General features: G+C 41.6%; 2 protein-coding genes across 5 annotated transcripts in view; both read right to left on the bottom strand.

Annotated features, from left to right (window-relative positions):
- Window positions 1-15,616, bottom strand: part of MAP2K5 (mitogen-activated protein kinase kinase 5) — a 123,122-nt gene extending 107,506 nt beyond the window's left edge. For 2 of the 4 annotated variants that reach the window (XM_051628955.1, XM_051628956.1), the window contains exons 1-4: window positions 15,401-15,616; window positions 10,860-10,908; window positions 5,974-6,041; window positions 1,172-1,241 (exon numbers count right to left, since the gene is read on the bottom strand). In XM_051628955.1, coding sequence (XP_051484915.1) covers window positions 1,172-1,241; window positions 5,974-6,041; window positions 10,860-10,908; window positions 15,401-15,535 — 322 coding nt within the window. In that variant the 5' untranslated portion in view covers window positions 15,536-15,616. Of the gene's footprint in view, window positions 1-1,171; window positions 1,242-5,969; window positions 6,042-10,859; window positions 10,909-15,400 lie in introns of those variants that run through there. The other 2 variants (XM_051628957.1, XM_051628958.1) reach the window with 2 other exon arrangements.
- IQCH (IQ motif containing H) overlaps window positions 1-24,624 on the bottom strand; it is a 174,342-nt gene that overhangs the window by 79,277 nt on the left and 70,441 nt on the right. The gene's annotated exons all lie outside the window — the stretch shown is intronic.

The raw sequence follows: 24,624 nt of genomic DNA, 5'->3' as shown, positions 1-24,624 counted from the left end.
CAGCTTCCCCCTCTGTAGCTGTCCTTGTGCTCCTCTCCTGAGAACACACCTCAACTGCTGATGGCTCTGGGGTCCTGCAGTCCCCATAGCTAGGAGGCTCCCCTCTCAATCACATCCTGCTAGCCTGAGCCATAAAAAAAATGTATAAAAAGCTCCTTATTCCCCTTGAATTCAAGTGTCTCTTCCATAGGAACGCACTAAACTACCAAGAAACCCATCCCCTTTTGAGACCTTATTAGCATGTGTTTGAAAAGGCTGTTGGTTAATTGCCCAATTCAAACTTCAGAGAGTTGTAAGTAATGGAAGTCTAGAATGTTTAATTGGGAAACTCATAGTATGATTATTTGTATAATATCAGTTAAATGAGCAGAGTTTAATTTTTAATTATTTCAATTAATTTATTGCTGGGAGATTTACTTGGAGAATTTCAACCTTATCTGTTTCATCAATTAAGAATCAGAGATTCAAAACCTGGCTAGTGAGAGCATCTGAATGAAGCAGCAGAATTATGTAATGTAGGAAGGCTTTTTTTTAATCATTATTTGAGTTTAGAGACAGTGGTGCATTCCCAAAAACCTAACTAGCTGCCTGCAGATTTTTTTTTGTTCAGGATGTAGATGACCTATTTTTTAATTGCCTCAGCCCACATAATTGATTACATCTTCCCCTGTTCAGGAGAACTATTAAAGTACTAGTGATCACACCACTAAGTGCCCAAACCTCACATAAAATATGTCACACGTAGAGCTTCTGTGACAGACATGTTCCCATTCTCAAAATGAACAATGACAGCCACAGCCCCCAGTCTGTTAGGCTGATTAATGATATTATAAGATCTTAACAAAACCCAGTTTTCATAAGAAACCAAACCTTAAGTTATTCATCTGCTTTGGTTTAAATACATGCAGAACCATCACCAATGAGTTTTTTTAAATGTACATAAATATGTACTATGCAAACTGAATCTTGTTAGTCTAATTTACTCCAGTAAATTAGCTGTTTTATATGCAATAAATGTAGTTTTCACTATGCTCCCTTCAATAATGAATTCTTTTATCCAAATTAAGAGGTAAACATCATGCTATGTGCATTTAAACCTCCAGAAAACATAACTGTTGATGGAACAGTTTACTGATATCATCATTGTTGATTAGAATTTGTTAAGCATTACCTCTTGGATATATCTGTAGAGGCTCTATTAACTGTCCATTTACTTGCTGTTCCATTACAGTGGAGTAATACTGCAAAGAGATTAAAGAAAGAGATTACTCAGTAATGTATGAATAGTAGTAAGAGCACTTATGGATTGTTTAATTCAATGCATTTATATTTTTTTTAAATTGCCATAGTAGATACCAGCCTTTAGAATGCTTTCTTGCCTTTTGCAAGGCTCACACAATAAAGTGGCAGGAGGATCATAAGCAAAGGGCTGTGATGCTCAGCACAGAAGAGACTCCAGCACAGGGATCTGTTCTTGGCTCAGCTAAGCAAGTTTCAGGCCCACCTGCAACCTGGGAATGCTTCAGAAGAGTGAGCAAATGAAACATTTACAGCAAACACAGCAGTTGCCACACCTGGAGAAGCCAGGGAAAAAAACAGTGGAATGTGGAAACAAAGAAACACTGTAAATCTAATCAAAACCTGTGCAATTAGGAAAACTCCAAGGTGAGAAAAGAACCTGGAAACTATCCAAGAATTTGCAGCACTGAAGCATCAGGGCAGTGGGGGCCACATTCCACCTAAGTGGGGATGTCATGTCATGTACTCCCTTCCTGGGCTATGGGAACCAGTGAAAGCCCCTGCAGACATCTGGAGACCCTGAGCTCCACCAGGACTGCCAGGAAGGAGTCTGTGGGGCCAGTGTGCTGACAGGAAAGGCTACAGGTGGACAAAAAGGAATGCAACAGTATCTGAGAACGTCAAGAAGACCTAGGAAGACAGAAAATGTCTGAAGCGGTACGAAGAAGTCTAAGAAGCGGCACCAGGATTAAGACTGGAATTTAAGGAAGAAACATTTAAAGAAATCAAAACCTTTATCAGCCTTTCACAACTGTCCTGTGCTCCTGAGGAGGGGTGAACACTGACCAGACAGGACAGTGAACATTACGACCAGACAATCCTGGGGCAAGAGCCAGACCTTGCCACGAGCCTGCTGCCTGTGACCCCCCATCCCTCATCAGTGTTACACACTGAGAGCACATCACAAAGCACGTTTATCTTGCAATCACCCAACATCTTTGAAGCAAACACGCTGGCTGGTGGCCAGATCTTTATGGCATAAATCAGTGTAGCTCCACTGACTTTCATGCTAATTCGCACCAGCCGAGTGTGGTCTAAGACTTCAGCATGTCACTGTTACCAGTGTTTTGTGATGCTATTATTCAAACTGGCAAGAAAGGATGTCAGGAATTAAAAAAAAAAAAAGCCTAAGTCTCTATGGAATCCAACACTTGTATTTCCCTCACACCAGTGGTTTCCCACAACACAAGCCTTTTTTTACTTACTAACTTAAAAAAGACAAAAGTTTATTAACTACCTAATGTTACAAAACACTTCTCTTTCCTCTTAGAATGGGATTAAACATGTGAACCATAGTAAGCAGATGGACACCAAAGTCAATTTATATGCAGAAGTTTTTCAGTGCTGTTTTTCACATTCATGCTGAGAAAGAGGAAGATATTTCCTTTTGGGGAAAAAACTGTTATAAATAAAACTGGTGAGGGCTGAAGGAGTCGTCCAGCCCCACCTCCTGCGTGTACACCTAGTACAATACCTGCCGCTAAGAGCATTTCCCTCATTAAATCCTCACAAGATTTTTGAGGAGGACATTTCATTCATATCAGGGTACAAACATACAAATCCACATCTGAAATACCTGTGTGACACAGGCTTTCACTGTGCTTACACAGAGCAAAGCTACTCACCACAAAACCCCACTCTTTTTTAAATTACCAAGAGGTTTTTCAGGACCCAGGACTACTCCACAGACTTATTTTCTATCAGGGGGGTCATGACTAACATGCCAAATCCTCCCCTACGTCCCCATATCCCTTCACAAAAATGTGTCACCCGCACCAAATAGTTACAGAGGTGTGAAAGAACCTTCTGCTCCACTGGAGGCCAAAACTGCTTAAGAAAAATAAAGTTTTAATTACCATTTTACTAGTGGCATTCCGTGACCTGAAGACATACATATATACACCCAGTATAAATAGACATTACATACTCTCTAGAATAATAAACTAAAATAAACATACATGAGACTGTTTCCTACCAAAAAGAAATAAAAATTGAGGGGGAGAGAGAGAAAAAAACATGGCCCTCTCCATTACTCAAACAGTGATGACAAGTAAATGAAATATCAATCATGTAAGCTGTCAACCTTTTGGGACAGCAATAACTGTTAACAAGTAGTCTGGAAAAATTGTCTGAAAATGACTTGTCCTCCACACATGAGCATTTGAGGTTTCCATGGAAAATTAAGATGCCAGTGGCTATTTGGAACATTGTTCAGGTATTCTTTTTAATGGAAAATTTGCCAGTTATTGATCCAGAGCATGTACCCCTTGCTTTCTGAAAGCTGCAAGCAACTTTCCAATCAGTGGCTGTCAAAAAAATTACTGCCTTTTTATACTGATACAAGACAACAGCTAAAGTGCAACTCCACTGCTGCTCAACCTCTGCCTTTAATTAACAGCAATATACAACAGAAATAGAATTTTATTTACCACTCCACAATATTTGCATAAGCATAATACAGAGATATTTCTGCATATTCTAAAATAATTCCAGAACTGCCTGAAATCACTTACTGTCAAATTCAGAAAGCAAAGAACCTAAAGATAAGAGGTCACAAATGATCCAAAACATCTTCCCTAATTATAGTGTCATACCTTCAAAGAATAGATCTGTATTCTTGGGTATTTTTGTTGTTGTTGCTGTTCAGCTGAAAGAAAATTCTTCCCTTTGGTTCTGGAGAATACTAGCAGAACTGGAGGCAAACTGCAACATGTCAAAATTCCTAGAAATATTTTAGCAGCTGTTCAATCCTCTAAATACTTGTTGAAGGCCACAAAATAATTAAAGATTATTATTTTGCTTCCTTGGTATATTCAAGATTACAAGAGATTCATTTCCTTTTCCTGTAGGCTAAGAACATTTGTTTTCTTATAAACATACCCCAAAATGCCACCTATAGGATGTCAGAAAGTGAAATCATCAAAGCAACACTCAAATGGAAAACTAGTTTTAAACTGAAGTGAAAATGTTCAGAGAAGTTGCTGAAGCAGAAAGAAGTCATTTGCAGACATCCCATAATTTTTAAGGGAAAGCGAAGAGTTGAGCAATCATAACCATGATGTGCTGAAACTTTACAGTAAGCTTGGAAGCATAGCAAAAAAGATGACCTTCCAAAGGCATGATTAATCTTAAGAGTGTGCCAGGAAAACTCAAGTTTTCCAGCTTTACAGCAAAAATGGCAGCCATTTTCTAAGGAAAATGGAGAAACACAAGGAATTCCTTGGGGAAGCATCACCAGTGTGATCTAGTTGGATGAAACAAAAGAAAATTTAAAAAGCCCAAACAAGCACAAAACCCCTTCACTGCAGCAAGATTTTTCTTCCTTTCTTCCACACAACTGCCTTGTGCTCTTTACCATCAAACTTGTCATAAAATGGTTTCACCTCCACCAGAAAGAAAACTGCACGAGAGGGGCTAATTTAATAAATCCCTGGAGTTTCACAGAGATCAATCACCATCTTGTGGGACCCGCACTTCTTTCACCCTAGGATTGAGACACAGGCAATGACTAAAGTCTCCTTGAACCAGGGTCTGTTAATGAACTTCCAGATGAGGGATGTCCAACCTGGGGTGCAGAAAAACAGCAATCTCTGTGGGTAGCAGAAGAATGTCACTGGGGAAGCCTTCCTGGAGCCTGGAGAACCTAAGCCCCCTTCATAGGCAATGACAATTGTTTGATGTGCCAAGTTCCCAACAACCAAACCACATTGTTTTGTCAGAGAATATGGGCCCAGGAGTGAAGCATGAAGCAGAGCCTCAGGTGAGATGCAGATGACCCAAGCATGTCCCTGCTCCACTTCCTCTGCACTGGGGAACTGACGAGAAGGACTAAACTGAACAAGTCCCACCAAACCCACCTAGAAGCAATAGGGCTTGTTTCTGATTTGTTCCAAGCTAAGGCCATTAATGCAGTGAGAAGTGCACTTAAGAAGGAACTACCATTGCATTTGGCTCAGGGTGAAACCACCCATTTGTTATTTTCTTGCTTATCAATTTAATTTGAAAAGAAATGTCAAATTATTTTTTTCACTTACATCTGTAAATTGAAAGATAAACTGAAGCTACATTCAAATTGCTCTGTTGCAGTAAGTACCTGCATATTTATTTCTGTAGACAGGGTATGCATTTATAGGTACATGGCCAGAGATTTTACACACACCTACGTGTACAGAGGCACACACAGACACACACATCTCTCGTATTGAAAAACAGAAAATATGTCTTTAAATCCTCTATGAATATTGAGCCTGCAGCTACAATGAAACTCTTGTGTTAGGAGGGGTGAAACAGTCTCCAGATGAAAGTAGATTTTGAAAAATTTTTAGAGCCCAGGGGTTCATTTTTAATGAGCCGTTACTTTAAGTACTGCATAAAAAAGACAAGAAATTGATAGTCCATTTAGCCTGCACTATACCTAATGCAAAAGTCATTAAGATGCATTATTCTTAATGTTTATGATATGATCAGTAACTGTACAAGTCTTTCTTTTCTTTTTTCTTATAAAGTCAAGCATGTCCATATATCTCATGTGATAGTTTTTAAACACCTACACTTAACACAGGAATACTGCACTCTGAACACTGCAGCTTGCAGTAACACTTTGATACCAGCAAAAATACACCAACAGAGACTGAAAAGCATGGAAACTGTCAGCAATTGTTATACTGTACCTACATAGGACAGCATGGCCTTCATTTCTTCATCGCTTCTAACCGTGATCCGATCACCATCCTCATCTTCATCTAAGGAAAAGGATTGCACTCATGAAGGATGGAAGAAGGACATTTACAATTTCAATACATACAGTTTCTACCAGGACTTCTAGAAGCAAACAAAAGTATGAAGAATGTATAGGCCACGACCATGGGTAAACAGGTACTCTGAAATAATAACATGATGACTCCAAACATTAAAACAAAGACAAGAATCACATCTAAAAAGGGGCATGAACAAAGAGCTCAAAACTCTGTTCTCAATGGTTGTTTTACTGCCAGAACCTCTCCAGAAGCTAAGCACCTCACACATGCTGTAAGACCCCTTGCTGAAACCCCTCAAGGTGTTCTTTAGACATAGCAAACAAAGGCAGGCTTCTGACTGTGCTTCCATCCTCCCAGTTTGGGCAGTTTCTTTCATCAGAAGTTAATTACTACCAAAAAAAAAAAAAAAGAGAGAAAAAACATGTAAATGGTTTCCCTCCCAATCATGCCTTCTGGTCTTGCTGTCAACCCAACCTCAAGCACCTCTGCTTCTTCATGATGCTCAATGCTGACCTAAAAACTAACTGACAAGTGGACACAAATCCACAATGTTTAGAAGAAGAGATTTAGAAGAAGACAGAAGTTTGTGCACAGGTAAAGCTCCCTGCGTTTTTGTTCATGGTGCAACTGCAGGTGAAGAGGAGGTGGGAGCAGCATCTCCAGGCAACCCTGGCTTGGTGATGATGGTTCAAGCAGAGCCACAAGGGCACAGCCCTGGCGTGAGGGAAGGGGCTGCTGCAGACACAGAACCAGAGGGAAGGCAGCAAGGCTCCGAAGGGCTCCAGCAGAGCAAGGCACTCCCAAAGAATTATTATTATGAAAACCTGAAGGAGGAATAGACTTTTCAAAGACATATGGTGGGATTCAGCAGGTGCAGGTTTACCGGGGGGCTCAGCCCCCCCATTAGCACCAGCTGGTGGAACACCAGGCTCCAGCCTCACCGAGATGCCCCGTGTGGCTCCTTCCCTGGGATGGGAGCAGCGCCCAGCAGAGCTCGGTGCTTCCACCCACGGGAGAGCTGTACCAGCTGAACAGCACAGAACCCCCTCCAAATCCACTGCAAAACGTTCATTTCTTTTTTATTGCTCTAGCTTTGAGGGAGAAGGGAGGGGTTAATGATCTGTCTCCAATTTTTGTCTGCTGCCATTTCAATATCTTCCTTAGCTACTTATGAAAAAAAAAAATCCGCAAACCAAAAACCCACAGCGCGTTGGTGTGTAGCCCAGATTTATGTCTGGCTTTTTCCTTTTGGACAGGGAGCTCTTTGAAAATAAAACAACAAAGAAACATCCAACTGATACCAAAGAACGGCTGACAAGTTCACGTGCCTTTTTGGCCAGAAAACATCTATTATGGGGAATCTCGACCACATGGGCTCATTTGAGTTGGGATATTAAAAGGCCCAAGACACCCACCTCTTCCTGAGAGCTGATGGAGGCTTAGGGTGTCAGGACATATCCACATCCATGAGGACAGACAGGTAAGTGTGCTCCCACTGCCAGCTATCACACCCCTGTGCATTACATCAGCATTAACAAGTGCCACTGCGTCTCTGGATGGAAAGTCACTCTTGCTCCTAATTTTGCAAAGAATCTGAGAACAGATCTGAGTCAACAAATTAAAATGACCTGATAAAAGGAGATGGCTAATTTTGCCTCTGAAAACCCAGCAGGTAATTCCAAGGCCATAATGAAAAAAGCAAAACAATGCAAAAAGAGAGAGCAAAACAAAGAGAGAAATAAGATTAAAAAGTTTTGTAAAACCCCTAGAATTACACTTTACAAAGGTACTGGAAGAGAGCGATGGGACACTGGAAACGTGAAAGCTGGAAGAGGAACAGGATAGCACAGCAATGTCCTACAAGAGCCTGGTCTCATGGACATTTCACTGGTGAACTGCCAGCTTGCCACAGCTCTGTGCTTGGGTTAGCAGCCTGCAGCGAGTCATGAATGATGGAAAGATTAAGAAGAGTTAGTGAGTTGAAACAGAACGCTTCCGTGCCTGGAAATGTTTTAGGCAGAAAGAGGAGGAGCTGTAAAACTGCTACCTGGCCCAAACCCAAGCCTCAGTTGCAGTGTGTAAGGGAGAAGGAAGGCTGAAGAAGCAGCTGTTGGAACACTGAACACGACGAACACCGTGCACCAACCAGAAGGGATGAGAGGAAAATGCACAAGAGAGGAAGCATATGACAGAGAGAGATGAATATACAGAGAGAAAAGCTGCTAAATAGGCCTGGCTGGAGGGAACACGCTAAGCTGGGACCACCAAAAAAAAGCAAGCTGGAAAACTCTTACAGCCCACTTGCAAGATGTTTATATAAAAACCCTCCAAACCCCACACATTATTCACTGCAAATGATGAAGAAATTAGCTTCAAGTTTTCAGAGCTGCAAAATTTCTGATGGTGGTACAAAGAGAATAAATTCAAACTATGTTGAAAATGCTACCTGGCATTAAAAAAAGGCAAATCTAAAACAGCCAAAGCAGAACCAGACAAAAAATATTCCCTGTGCAGAGATCCTACAAACATTTAAGTGGGCAGAACCTGAAAACTAGCTGTATGTGCCACATGGGTTCAGAAAGATTTCCAGGCTTCTCTACTTGCCTAGAGCACAGCAATATGATTTTCCAGCACATTAGAGAAGCAAAAGTAGAACCAAAAAATCCTACGTACTGGCTGGATTTTGCTAATGTCACTTAAAATGGAGGCAGAAATCCTCACAAGATACCAAATAGAGTGCAGCAGATGGTAAACAAATATTATGAAGCAATCTTCCCAAAATCTGCAGTGTGTCACAAATATACAAAATGGCAGAGTTTGGATAAAAGGATCATAACAGGCCATATGTTGTTAGTGATTTTATTTGTAGCGATGTGTACTACAGCAGTGAAATCCACATCCAGGTCCAACAGTAGGAGAAGTGCAGCCCCAGGTAGGAGCTGCAATGGATGGTACACTGTAGATAACAATAACTAAACAAACAGCAGAGGAGCCTGTGCTGGATGGCAATTATCCCCATCTGAGGAAGCAATGAAGCAGGTGAGAATGAAGCTTAAGTCAGTAAAATCGAGGCATCTGATATGGAAAAAGTAACCAGAAAAATCACGCATCAATATACATAACATATTTTAGATGCCAGTTAAATGGCAGGGGAAATGGTTCTGTGCAGATGTAAATGACAGACTAGAGACATGAACTGAAAGCACAGAAGCAGATGTTAGAAGACACAACGAAATAAGTATTTCCAGGAAAGTTCTACACATGGTCCCATTAATATGGGCTACTGCCCTGATTGCAGCGACTGCTACTGGTGCATGAAGTTCAAACAAAGCTAATGTCTGATGTGGGAGGTATGTAAAAAAATATTAACAAATAAAAAAACCCCAAATAAACAAACAAAAACCAACAACAGAAAAAAAAAAGGCAAGGTCTGGAGCCTGGTTTTGCTCGAGTCTCTTCAGAAAGTCTTGCTTAAAAAACAGGGCAAGGAGAAATGTCAAGGCTACGGAGAAGTAACACTTATCTTCATTCTTAGGTTTCTGGTATTTTAGGAGAGGAAAACACAAACATATGAAATGAAAAATGGACCATAGAAAATGTTCCTCCAATTATGTACATGCAGAATTACTCATAAAGCTCTAAAAAGAGGAGAAATGCTAGTAAGAACGCAAGGCCCTATCTTGTCCTATCTGCTCTCTCACCATCTGTATCACTACCTTAACTCTTACAACAATTCTAATCCCCTCCACCTCCTTCTTGCTATTTCACCCCATCAAAGGAAAAGAGTTACAAAGAAAAATAATTTAAAAATTATCTATAATATAATTTAAAGTGAATAGCAGGAGTCCTTTTCACTTAGAAGCTGACTCTAACTTAATATTTTACCCCCTATGATACAGATGTTTGACTCTCCTTTGCAGCTTATTAGTCTCCAGATAGGACAATCCTCCAGGAATCCCTCAAAAAATAAAAGCAAACAGCATTCAAAGAATAGAGCTGAAATAGATATTAGCAGACAACAAAGGTCTAACTCTGCATTAAGATACTCAATGAGAGCTTTCCTAAGTAAGCCAAACTATAATATCACCTCCTTCCTGAGGTGTAGGTGCTATCATGGACAACCCCAACCTACAGCTTGCTCAGATCCTACACAAAACTGTTTTTCCCAGTTTCTCAAACAGATCCACATGGCCGTTTAGAAGTTACAACTACTGCCCAAGTCTCACCAGGTGGCATTTTCCGGCAGCTCTCCTAACTCCTCCAGGAGCTAAAGCTGACTAATTACCCACACTGGAGACAGGGGAGATGGTGTATTTAGCTTGAGCCCAGCAGAAGGAAAAATGGAAAATAAAAACCACTGCAGTTCTTATATCAAAAACCAGATATTTGTTCCAGTGAAAGAAAACACGGATTTCTAATGCTTTTATATCTCGTACAAAATCCATATGTTGTAGCATATTTCTGTAAAAGCTCCTGCTCTTTTGGTTTCTCCCAATGAAGGATTAAAATTTTAAACTCAGACCTACAGGTACTTTATACTTTTCATTTAAATCGAGCAATATAATTGCAGTGAGGAGTAAGAGCATGGTAAGGTCATGCTGGTAATTAAAGCTATATAGTAGAAATATGCTCGTTCAAGACGTGATTAAATAATAAAATATTGCTTTGTTCAGTATCATCATTAAACTTGCATTAATGCATAAATATTTAACTGTAACGTATAATGAACATAAACATTATTTATTTAAAAAATGACAGCCCTACAATGTGACAAAGGAGACAGTTTATACAAGTCATACTTACACTCAAATGCTGTTGTCGTTGCATCTGGCAGAACTTGACCAATGACATCCTAAAATGTAAAGAAGAATTAGCTACATATCCAACGGAAAATGCTGAGATGCTTTAGAGCAAATCACCTTAAGTGGTCCCCAGCTGCAGGCAGAAGACTTCAAGTCTTGCTACTCACCACCACCCAAAATTACAACTCTTGGCACACAACACAAATCAGTACAAATCATGGTGCTCTCCTTCCTCTCCAGGTCATCTTGAGGAGGACTATTTCTGTTTTAAATAACTCAATCATAACTGCAAACAAGTCAGTGTTGTCTGCTCTTGCAGTTTAAATAATTGATTTTGTAGGTTACAGAAAAGTGTACATCTAACTCATGGGGATAAGTCATAAAAACAGAGGTTTATGATTATTTTTTTTTACTTCAGAAGGTACTTTTCCTCTCACAGTCCTTCCGCTGACACCCAGTTCCTCCTCTTCACCTCCAAACATCCACCCTAGTGTTCCCTCCCTCTGCAAGGTAACCTCATCCATGGCTTCCTCTCGCATCCTGCCTGCAGCTCAGGAACAACAGGGTCACAAACAGCTCTGGATGGGTTTAGAGCTGCCATGAATTAAAACCATAGCTGTGGGATGGAACATGTTTTTGTTGCTTTCACTCCACAGCCTCCCAGGGTGCAGCAGGAACCAGCTGCTGGCCTGCAAAACAGCGCAGTGGCTCAGGGTGCTCTCCATGCAAAGCAAGCCAGAAAGTTTGGAGGGCTCTTCGTCATTCTTAACTAGAATTTAAACTTCTTCAAAATGTAGTAGATGGATTCAAACACATTGGCTGCTCTGGAGGAAACATGGCTAAAAACCTCCCAGGCTCAGCGTCACCGCTGACGGGGGAGATGTGAGCTGCAGACACAAGCCCATCACAAAACACACTCAACATTTCCAAGCGTTGCACATCCCTGACCCAAACCAGCTTTTTTTTTTTTTTTTTTTTTGCTAATACAACCCTTTCCTGTACCACTAAACCAAGAGGAGGAGAGCTTTTTCTTTTTTAGCCTTTAAATCCAGCGTTTACTCAAAATGCAGAGAAAAAAACCTGCTCGGAGTGAAGCCGCCCTGGCCTCCCAGTGCATGTGCTGCTGTCAGCCTCCAAGGGGCTGCAATATGTCATGTCAGGGCACGGCAGAAATGCACAGCATGGTTTTTTTCCTTCCTGCTGCCTGATTTCTCATGTCAGACAATCTCACCACTGACAGTGTCATAAAGTGATTAGAAATTAATGAACAACAGTATTTATTGTGGTGTGTGTACTGTGAGCATCTTGGGGTGCTAAGCACCCTCTCCCGTAGCAAAGCTTTAGTGATCACTGTCCTGTCATTTTTGTTTTCTCTGTTTTTTCATTTAATTCAAAAACAGAAAATTAAACATTCTGTGCAATGTCAAAAAGACACAATTAATACAAATGAGAAAGCAGCAAAAGCAACCTAAAGATTTCCACAGGGCTAACTGAAGCACACAACATTTCCAAAACTTTCTCAGGTTGTTTTTTCTTTTCAGACACTAAAATAACTCAATAGTTCATAATTTAAACTACAAAGAAGCAAGAGATGCACACTACTGCTTACTTGATGAGGTAGACTGTAAATCTGTGGAGACAAGAAAGGAAAAAAACCCCACCAAAACAAAACAACCTAAACATTACCACGGCAATAAAAATAAAAATTTCAGAACTCCTGCAGGGTTTGAAAGCTCTGTTGAGTCCTCTGTCAAAAGCCATCCAAGCTGCACCCTCTGCTCCTAACAAGAAATTGAGGTCTTGCCTAAACAGAAGACTGTGCTGTTAATTAATTATTTCTACATCTATTTAGTTAAACATTGGAAATTCCTCAGCAAACACATTTTGTGTTAGATTTAAGCCAGTTGTAAAACATTTTTATGTGGGCATGCAGATGCTTCCACTAAATGGATTTTAAAATTGTTATCAGAGCAGGACCCCAGTTCTGGGGTGCCCCAAATGTCTGCTAGGAAAGCTCTAAGACTCCCAAAACTGTGACAGCCCAGAAATAGTGATTGTAAATTATTTTCTATTTTTTTCCATATTCAGAATAACTTCTTCTTGTACTGGGATTCTTTAATATAACTAATAACCAAGTACATGGCTTTAAGAACTCTATTTAGTCTAAAACAGGGTTCTGGTGTTAAAATTTTAAAAGAAAACCACACCAACAGCCACAAGAACTTTGCTTTCAGTACTTTTTAATAGAAGGACCTGAGAAAAACTAGCCTTGCAGGAGTCTGAGGGAGGGAAATCACGACATTTCTCTGTTCTTATCATGGCATTTTAATCAACTACATAAGACTTCATGCTGAAACATCCAGCAGACCTCTCTGTGACCCAAGCTTAAAGGATTACTCTAAATTTCCACAGATGATGTGTGATGATTTTCTACTATCACAACAGAGATAACAAGCAGTAAAATACTATGACTTGCATTGTTCAAGTGGGCTCACATACACGATAGATTCTATTTTACCTCACAAAACTGAAAGGCCTCTAACAATGAAAAGAGCAGATGAAACAAAAACTGCACCAAATCTGCTCTCCTGAAGAGCAGTGGAGCACTTGTCTCTCGGGTGAGAAAGCAGGAAATGTGAAAGCACTGCTTTAAACAGCAGTGTACATACTGAAATCATCGCCCTTACTCCTGCCTCAGTTAAAACTTGTTTTATCTCAGCATGACACCATCAAGTTATCCTGACTTAACACCAAGTGCTTAAATACTCCAGTGACAGGTTGGACAAATGAATCTAGACAGCCTGATGAAAAAAAATAAGCTTATTGCAATTCATTTAATCGTCCCTTTAAAATAAATTTGTTTACTGATAACTTACAGGTCTGCAAAGCCAAAAAATGCAGAGTGTATTTAAAGTGACATGATGAAGAACAGCTCTCAGCGCCCATTTTGGGACAGTAATCAAGAAAATGCCCAACCAAAACATACAGGCAATGCTGCTTCCATGGGTCAAGCACTGTCCTAGTGAGTCAAGGCCAACCACTGCCATCAACCTGCAGGTTTCCCAGTTTGAATACACAGTTGAGTATCTGTAAAGGCTCCTCCAAGAGACAGAATTAGAGCAGCTGAAATCTAATCAACCTTCAGGTGCCTGAAGGACATACAGGAAAGCTGGGGAGGGACTTTTCATCAGAGAGGGCAGTGATCAGACAAGGGGTAATGGTTTCAAACTGAAAGAGGGGAGATTTAGGTTAGACATCAGGAAGAAATTCTTCACCATGAGGGCAGGAAGGCACTGGAACAGGTTGCCCAGGGAGGCTGTGGAAGCCCCATCCCTGGCAGTGTTGAAGGGCAGGTTGGATGAGGCTTGTGCAGCCTGGTCTGGTGGGAGGTGTCCCTGCCCATGGCAGGGAGGTTGGAACCAGGTGATCTTTAAGGTCACCTGTCATCCCCACATCTGAGATTTGCACAGTGGGAAATCTGTCATCACCAACCAACTCACCGTACGTAACCCGACAGTCAGGACGGAGGTACTGCTGCCACCACTACCCTCAATGCCTAGCAGCGGAGAATGGAAGATTATCATCATCAACACAGATACGACCTGATGCAGAAATCTACTTGCTTTCACCCAACGTTTCAACCCAGGAACCATTCTTCTGTCAGTGGGTGGAAGCAACTGGGTGCGCAGATGGCTGGAGACAGCCCTGCACCCGCAGAGGAGCTGGGTGAAGTTCTCAGGAGGCTGTTAAGGCAGGGGCCTCAGCCTGCACCGCGCGGCAGAGCCAAGAGCACGCCTGGCCCCCCAGCAGGCGCAGCTCCCCAGGATGCCCCGCTGTGCTGAGTGAAACAGTGTGAGGGTACATCCCTTGCTCCATCAGCTGTGCCCAGCTGGATGCCCGTCACCCACAGCACAGGCACCGGACATCGCTAAATGTTTTGTGACCGCCTCAAGAAACAGCGTCCTACACAAACTTTGGAGAAGTTTGGGAAGAACGCCAGAACGTGAGTGTAACCACAGGTACCGGCGGGCAGGAGCCGAGTGCAGCCCAGGGCAGCAAACCCGCAGAACCGCAACAGGCTGCAACACCAAAAGCCAGGACCACCGCAGCCCAAGCGCAGGGCACACGGTCAGCACCAATGTCCGCAGCTGCTGAGCTCGCTCTGCGGCGAGGCCGTGTGCCCAGCCCGCCAGGCCAAGCACCCTGCCTGTCCGGGGGTACCGCACGCCCAGCCCCTCGGAGGAACCGACCCCCGGGACCAGCGCTCGGCAGCTGCGGCCCCCGACCGCTCCAAACCCACCCGGCCCCGCTGCCCCGGCCCCAAAGCCCGTCCTTCTTGTCATCCTCTACCAGAACCGCTTCCCCATTACAACTTTCAAGCGCGGCAAAAGTTCTGTCCCTGAAAAAAAAACAACACCTTTCGCCTTCCAGGGATGTTTTTTGCTCACACTTTCTCCACCCAACCTGGGTGACCGCTCGGCTCCCCGCCCTCCCCCTCTCCCCCCGGGCATCCCGGGACTTGCCGCCCTCGCCGGGACTCACCAGCACGTCCCTGAAGAGCAGCTGAGGAGCCGAGTGAACGGTCCAGTCGACAGCCCCGCCGTCGGGAATTTTGATGCGGATAACCAGCGCCTGGCTCTCCATGGCGCGGGAGGGGCCGCAGAGCAGCCAGAGCATCCCCGCCCCGCCGGGCTCACATGCTGCGGGGGGCCCCGGAGCCGAGCCGGGCCCAGGCTGCACCGCCCCGCCCGCAGGAAGGGCTCGTTGCCCCGGAACCAAAACGGAGCAGCCGGGAGGAGAGTGGAAGAGGAGGAGGCGGAGGACGGGGAGGCGGGAGCGGGGCGGCGCCATGTTGTGGCAGGAGGCGGGAGCGGGGCGGCGCCATGTTGTGGCAGGAGGCGGTCCCAGCCCGCCCGGCGCTGCGGGCCGGAGTCGCCCCGAGTTGCTGAGGGGCAGCGGTTTTAATTTCCCCACACGCACACTGTGACTTCTGTTTTTCATAAGAAGCGCAGCGTTGAGGCAGCAGACAGAGCTAGGCTGGGACTCCCGCATTAGCCGACGTGTGGGAAGTCCGCAGCGCTGCCAGTCTTCAGCGAATTGGGGTCCCCGCCTCTGACCGACCGCTTCTCCTTAGGAACTCATGGGGCTGTTGTCTTCAGGTTAGTCGATCTTGCAGGCAGAAGCACACGTGCGGACACAGCCCTGTGCGTGGCTGCTGTGCCTCAGTTTCCCCGGGCCGCCCCCCAGGCCGCAGCGCAAAGCAGGCGCGCGCCGAGCCCCGCTGCGGGCCCGCGCACCGGCACCGACGGGCCTCGGGCAGCCTCGCCGAGAGCTGTCGCACGCTTCACTCTTTCTCCGAATTGCCGCATGCTCGGCTAAGAAGCTCCTAGACTGACGTCAGGTAAAATTCTCTCACGGAAGAATTTGTCCCACAGCGTGTCCAGAGGTTGGTCTGGAAACCGCAGCCCGTGTCAAAGCCCGCTGCTCTGAAGCGCAGCTCTGGAGAAAGAAAGCCCCGTTAGAACCAGCCAGCCAGCCTCCTCAGAAGAGGAAGCACTAGATGGTTGAGTGTGACAGCCCCGTAACCTTCCCGCCATCCCAAACCGTGACAGACTACGGGCAGCCTTTTTAAAAAAGCTTTTTGCCTGACAGAAGTTAAGAGGGAAGGCTCTTCATTCCCTCCAGCTCCACTCAACCTCCCAGTTCTTTGTAGCAAGAGAGGAGCATCAATCTCCATGTAGACTATTGATCTGTGCATTTTATCACAGTATCTCACATTACCCTATATGACAAACAGGACTATTTAAGTTATATTATCAATTTAGAGGGGGAATAAATAGAAGGTTTATTTAATACCTGAAACATCTTCAAGCTTCCTCATATTAGAATTCTACATTGAGCTGCAGGGGAAGAAAAAAAAAAAGGAATTTTCAATGGCCATTAGCAGAGATAAATTCTCTCTCTGTTCAATAACTTTATAATTTAGTTCCTATACTAGAAATTAATAGACCCCTAACTCCTAAGTATCTAAGGGATTGGTGCTTCCCACACAGACATCTTTCTGTTCAAATGAACCTTTTACCTATGGTCCCTGTGTACCTTTCAGTCAGGTTCATTTCAATCAGATTCATTTTCTATTAAATTTTAAAGAATAGGATACAAAATCATAGAATTTCTATAGAACCGCAATTTTTCTAAAATGTCTTTTTCATTTGCTAGACTATGGGGAAAACCAACTCAATTTGCCAAATTTGCATAAATATTATGCAGATTTTCCAGAGCTAATCATAACCTCAGTCCCCCATTCTGATTTGTGGTGATGCAGCTGTAATCAAACTTCAAGGTTCTTAGATCTTAAGATGTACAGCACATCAAGCACATATTTCTTGATACCCATTTGGTTTTGCCACATATATCTTTAAAATTAATGTTCCATAAGAAATTTTCTTTCTAACTACAACATTTTAAACAAGTAGTTAATATTTATTATCCTGCATAATTTCTGCTGTGAGAACCGCGCTTCACCAAAATCTATTTTGATATTTTTCCTCAACATTGGGGGAAAATTTGTGTAGCAAGAACACATTTTTTAATATGTATTGTAAAACATTATTAAAGTTCAGAATCTGACTGTCCCAAGAATCTCCTCTCAAAAAGTTTCCAACCAAGAATTGCAGAAAGCCACAGAAAATAATAATTAAGCACTCTGATTTTCTCCACTAAATCCCAATGACATGCTGTCAGCAAGAAATATGCATGGGCTTCCTATTTATAATTAGGAATTCAAAGTTATTGTCTATCCACAATGAAATAACATGCAAAATCTGCAAAGGAACAATCTATCAGTTCTTTAATTACAGGAGGATCATGAAGCCCATGACTTCTATACATTCTATTTTGATTTGTGTGGAGGAAATAGCCTCCACCAGTGCCACAGACCTGCAGGCTGGTTTTAGGCTTGTCTCATTGCAGTCTGCTGCTGCTCTCTGCTGCTCCCCACTGCTGTTAGAGAGGACAGAGGAGGTCTGGAGATGGCCATGTACAGAAAAGAAACGTCTGCTTTCAAGGAAAAGCAGAATGCTGACTTGGAAGAATGCTAAAATTATTAGATTTGCCATGCTGCAGAATCTCACAGGAATATCAGTGACTGGTATGGAAAAAATGCTGTGCCCCACTGGTTGCCTGGAACATACTTATCATCATATTTGCAAGGCCCTCAAAAAGTAAGGAAATAAGTTATTGCTTTCTTCTCTCTCTAGTTCCCACTGCAAATGAAGTTATCTCATGCTTTTCTATCTCTTCACTAGCACAGGCATCAAATAATGAAATTCTGAGTCCCTCTACCAAAACTGCATGAAGGGGGAGGAGAGAAAGAGCTGACTCCCCTGGTCCTACTCTTGAATATTCTTGTTCTGGGACCTGTCTAGGAGGTTTTCATTGCCATGGCTGGAGGGATGTGTAAGCTCAATCTCTGGGGTAAATCAGGCCAATGCAGGTGAAAAATGCAGTGCTTAGAACTTAAGACAGTCCTCTTCACACAGCTTTTCTTGACATACGTGCTATTTTTATTCTATCCCTTACAATGTGCCCACATTCAGTGGTAGTGAAAGCAGGTAAATTATGGCAATTGCACGAGGCCGTATCAGGAGTTATGTGCAGCACAACCAGGATTAGGACCCAAACTTCATTTCCTCTTGCCCTGTGCTCAGACCATGAGGTAGAGGGAAATGAGGCACAAAAAGGAAGCTGAGGGCTGACAGTCCTACATTGTCATTATAGCTGCTACTGAGCATCCCTGGAAAAAGTTAACCTCACCACTGCTAGGATTAACCCAGCTATGCCATGGGAACAGCATGCATTTACCATGTGATAGGCTAAACAGTTAACATGTGTTAACTCTGTATGCCACGTTATTCAACATTTTCATTATTAAAATGTTTCGGAATATGGTATCACCAGCACTGCTCTATATTACATGTAATTCAGATACAGTATATAAAACAGACTCAGAGGAAGCAGAATCTAAATGCCAGTCCCTGGTTCACTAAATTCCATTTATCATCTGTGTTTCCTCCCTGTACCAGTTTCTAGATAGGTATTATACATAACACAGGATAAGCTCTTCATTTCCTAGAGAAAACTGTACCTGATCATTGCTTTAGTAACAGGCATTTTCTTGCCTTTTTTAAAACGAGATTAATACATAACTTTGTATCTTGACAAAATAAAATATCGTGGTGAAATTCACCTTTTTTTTTTCCCTCTCACATCTTCAGATTGCCAGTGAGTGCAGCAAACCGACTTCCCTCAGGCTTGTAGAAAAAGTAGGTCAACAGTGTCCAGACTTTCTAAACATACTCTTCTCCAAAATATATCTCCCAGGAAAGAATCACCCAAGGGTACCAGCTTGATCAATACATGTACAGATTAAGATCCCTCAAAACCTGCATTAAAACTTGCAAAAAAACAGCTGTGTTCCTTCCACCCCTTCCCACCACCCCCTGCACTTTGCACAGGCTTTAACAGGCAGAAACACCTCACACAGGCTCTGGAGTTAAGAGGCAAAGGACCATTTGTGAACCAAGGATAAGAAATAACATCATCTTACTTTCAGGTCAGTGGAAGCAGAATCTGGCCTCAGATCTTTTAAAACTCTGTCTCATAGTAAACTCTTCTTGAACTGGAAACCCCCCAAAAAAAAAATCAAGAGTAAACTTGATTTACGCTGAATTATTGAATGTTTAGTTCTTGCTTTAAATTATGAACATATTCTGGAATAGAGCAGATTACAAGCACATTTTATGTATGTTTTAAAGGTTAGATATGATGCACAATTAGTGAAAAATAACAGTGTAAACAACACCAGTTGGATTGAGCACAAATGGCTGAATATTGTTAGTGGTGCTACCTGCCCCATCAGACCAGCTTCAGGGGCTGCATAATTGTTTCTTTGTCAGCCTATAAACTCTTGAGTAACAACAAAATTATTGTGATTTTTCTTACTAAATAATTCATATATCACAAAGCAAGTATATAACCAGACCCATGAATCACTAAGCATGTAACAATCATACCTAATGGCATTTACTGTAAGAATAAAAATAGGTTTGACTTTGCAATATTTTATATTCTTGTTCAAAGATGTTCAGTGTTCTTAAAAAGTTGTCCATTTTGAAATGCAGCATTTTAAACATGAAAATTTCCTTGATCAGACTTTTTGTTTGAAAGATTGTTTTTAATCATGTTCTTCGGTTTAATTCTATTAGGATTATTAATACCACTGGAAGTAATAAATTGGTTTTATAATGAACTAGAACAGGGCTCATAAACTGTGCTTTAAGGGATCCAATTGCTGTTAAAATCACTCTAAGCCAGCAAGCAAACAGCAACCATAATGCATTCAAACTTGCTAAATTACAACCCAAATATTCCATCATTTCAAACCTTAGTGGCTTCCTCTCCATTTTTTTTAGCACTGAACAGATATATAACTTTTTCTGTAAGACAGTCTTGTCACTGAAAATGTTAATTTTCTGGATCATTTATAACTTGAACTCAGACAAACTCATGATCCCTTACAGCCTGCTGCAGGAAGCTCCTGTGCTACATAGGCATCCTTACTTTGTAACTACATATTGCAGCATGTTTACTTGAACATTTTGATGTATTAGCATAAAGAATTAAACTCCACTCATCTCTGAGTAAGACATATTCAGTGATACATTAACTCTCTTAATTTCAGCTGCATTATTCACTTACTAATTCACAAAGGTCAATAACTTTGAGTGCCCCAGTCGTTAATGCAAATTTTTATGTTGTGCTGCACACATGATTTAAAAGACTTAAATGCAAACACAATAATAACATCTTATTCTTTTCTAGAAATAAAAAACCCCCACGTTTTAACTTAACTTGGAATATATTAGTGAAAACTTTTCTTCTACATTCTCCTTGTTGTAATGAAGAACCTGTCACTTTTTCTTAGGTGTATTTAAACTGAACAATACAGCCTAAAAAAATGTAACATGACATGTACTTCCATAACTATGTATATTTTGGGATGATATCAAGACAACTCTCAGAATTATTAACTTACTTCTCTGTAGTGAACATGATTAAAGAGTTATAGCAAAAGCCAATTTAAATTAAATGGCTAAAGTAAATAATGTATGAAGCAAAAATCTCCTTTGTTTCAGGCAAAGTTCATCTAAACCAGAGGCCTAAGGGCATTCAACTATTAAGAAATACTGAAGTTTCATTCAATAATAACGTGCATCAGGGAGGTCTGTAATTATGGTTTGCAAAGAGGTTTAAACATCAAAGATATTTTTACTGCAATTAGCTTCTCGAAGGAGATTGAGTCAACTCACACTTTTCTGCTTCATTTTTCTGGCCTATAGAACGATACCAATAAATTCTGTTTCATCAAAAATTATACATCTGTCAATGACAAAACGCAGCCACATTTGTGAGTGTGGGAAGAACAAACTCTGGATTCCTGTCTCCTTTTCCAGAGAGCTTTAGTACTGGATGGAGTGTCAATAGGCTGGAGAATACTTGGAGCTGAAGAGCTCCAGGCTGAGGCAAGCAGCTTCTGAAAGCCTGACATTTTTTGCTTACTCAGTCCCATTCTGGACATCCTTCCTACCAAATCCATCCTCTCCACCTGAACACCATCCCACCCCTTCTATTCCACTGAAACTGGTTTTGCTGAAGTCCTCATTTACTCAACACATTTGTGAGAGAATAAATGTTTCCTCCACCATTGTCCTGTAGAAGCCATACAAGTTCCACATCATTGTTCCCCTTCCAACTTCTTCAATCTCAGCAGGCCAAAATATATATTAAAAAAAAAAAAAAGTAACCTTTCTCTAGTGATGAAATGCCTTCCTGCTCCACCACTACAGAGTTGGAATTGCTTTGAATAAGCAAATTAGCTGATACCAGTGTATTTTGCCATCATAAGAGCTAGGGAAGGACTGACAGTTCCTCTCCCACGCTTGACTCACGTTAAGGTGAAGGTTCCTGACGTACTTATCATCTCCCAGACTTCCAGTCTATTCACACACTGCTCCTCCAGCCCAAGTGAGCCTGGCAAGGCTAAGCAAGCACACCCAGGAGCTCTGACTTGCCTACAAATACAGGCACATCACTTGCTCAGAAGTGCTGTGGTTCAATCTGGGGAACTGCTGCTCTCCTCCACACTGAGATCTGTTCACACCTGCAGACTTCTGCAGACAGAGTAAGCCCAAACATGCACAAGATGGAAGAAAACACCTGGAAGATTCTACCTGATGCTGTGACACGCTCAGAATTACAGTAGGTCAGCCACGCAGAGCAGGATGAGCACAGATCAAACGCCTTAAGACAATGAAAGGTCAGTTGGCTCCAGGTTTCTCTGGAGAAAAACACTGGCTATTGTTCCAGGGAAAGAAGGGGGATCAACAAGGGGACACAGCAACTTATTTTTGAGACAAGAGCATTCATCATAAACGACTGGGAAAAATTAATTCTTACTAGTGTCTAAATCTAGTATTTATTTACATTGGGAAAAAAATAACTTCATCTTGAAACTGTGTCCACCTGAAGATCAGCAAGTAGTTCATCTTCTAGTGATAAAACAAGTGCTATTTTATGTAAAAAGTATATTTAAGCACAACAAGCTGCCTAGAACACATCTGTGTTACTAGTCACAAAGCTTCATCAAAACAAACATAATGTGTTCTCATAATTTGGAGGAGCAATGACAGAAAAGATAATTTCTTGGGGTACCATCATTAGTGCTGCAGTCTCTAGTGAACATTTGTCAAACATACAAAAAGGTATAAAAGTGAAATATAGTAATTAAGACCTAGGTTTTATCGATTGTGTGGCTTAAGTAATTTTTCACAACAAACGTAAGATTTAATAAGTATAAGTAGTTAAAGATCTTGACTTGGCTGTAGTCATTAGCATGTAATTGAACTGGTAAAAAAGATCAGTTAAACCTATGTTGATTACCACCTTATCTTTGAAAGGCAATTAAGGACCTCAATCATTGCAACAAGATTTGATTGTGCAGCCTTTATTGGACATTGATCTTTCAGCAAAGCACAGTTACATTTTCCATTAATTTACAGTAACACAGTTTAACTCAGATACCTGAGACCATTGACCTGGGTAAGATGTAATGCCAAGAGCTCGTTTGGGTTGAGATGCCCCCAACAGCCATTACTGTTTAAAAAGCCTGCTACAAGAGGTAGCTACCTGATCCTCTGGGCTTAGAGTAGGGTTTCATTTAGCTGAAGTAGTTGTTAAGTGAGGTGAAACAGAGCTCTCTGCCTTTTTATGTCATCTCTCACTCATTTAAACATCATTCTTGACTACAGAAGAGATAATTAAGGCAAGACTTCTAACATAAACTACTGTTTATTTCAAATGGAAGTGGTGCAGATCAAATCCATCAAGTTAGAGAGATCACTTTGTACTTCAGTCATCTATAAAAGGTATGTGTCAACATTAGTATATGCTGCATACACAACGTCCACACAGTGTAATACATACAGAAAAGGAAGCTACTACTTAATTACAAATAAATTATTCTGGACCAGAGGAATTAACAAAGTTTGGTTCCCCACCAGTTTTTCTCTCAAAGCAATGGGTTTACCAGAGAACCTGAAAGGCCCTTACAGGCAAGGAACAGCAGTTAGGTGCTACCCATGGAAATACTGCATCTTTCAACAATTAAACTGCTAAAACTTCATCTTTAAAGGCCACTTCAGGGACAATCTTTAGTTCAAGTATTCGGACTTGACCACAATAGGGGACCCTGCTCTCCTCATACTGGATTGTCCCTTTAGGAGGCAACAGCTACACAACAAGAGATGATGATGGTGTGGATGAGAAAGGTGAAGCAGCAAAAGTTCAGCTGAGAACTACACACCATGTGCTCATCCTTGCTTCCCATTCTCATACTCCCCAAGCCTTGAAGAGGTTTTTGAGACAAGAGGTTATGAACCTTCTTAGATCTTTTTGTCCATTTCCATCTTGCATCCAGGCCAAAACTTAAGGTAAGTGATAAAAGGAGATACTTGGTAGGTATTTATAGAAAAAAAAGAGCACGAAAGCCAGGTAAGTATTTTACCTTTGGCTGAAGACGAGCAAGTAGGTTGAAAATTATTTTTGTCATGATTTAGTAACTCAAACATTATCCCTTATAAATAGTATATTTTCCCTCTTAAGTACTCAAACACATCACACAGAAGCATTAATGAAATGAATGAATGATACTGTATTTGCACTCTGCCCTCAGACATCTAGTTCATCCTTTAGCGTGATCAACTTCATAAGAGCAAGAGGTCTATTGATTTTCATGTAATACAAGAAAATATTACATTTGCTTAATTGTTACACAGTGAGATCATTGAACAAGAAATCAAGTCTCTATTTAATGCTGCAAGCAGCACAGAATTGCAGTAATCAATAGGGTAGTTTGTCAAAGATGTTCTCTAAGGAGACTTGCCCATCACTGTATGGACAAGGAGTCATGTTGCCTGCATTTATTGAAAAACAGGTAAGCAAAGTCAGCAGTACACATTATCAGAAATCAAACAAGCTGCAGTGAGTGGAGGTGCAACTCCAATGAAGAGCTGTATTTATAGTTTGGTAATTAAAAACCATTTTATCAACCTTGCCTTGAGACTAAACCTTTACAGCAAGGTATTGATGAGATCCGTGGCAACGAATGAGCAGTATTTGACTTCAAACTTATGAGCTGCAGTTACTTA

The sequence above is a fragment of the Apus apus genome, chromosome 10, assembly GCF_020740795.1.
Source record: "Apus apus isolate bApuApu2 chromosome 10, bApuApu2.pri.cur, whole genome shotgun sequence".
Classification (NCBI taxonomy): domain Eukaryota; kingdom Metazoa; phylum Chordata; class Aves; order Apodiformes; family Apodidae; genus Apus; species Apus apus.
This window is presented reverse-complemented; position numbering and strand designations above follow the sequence as displayed.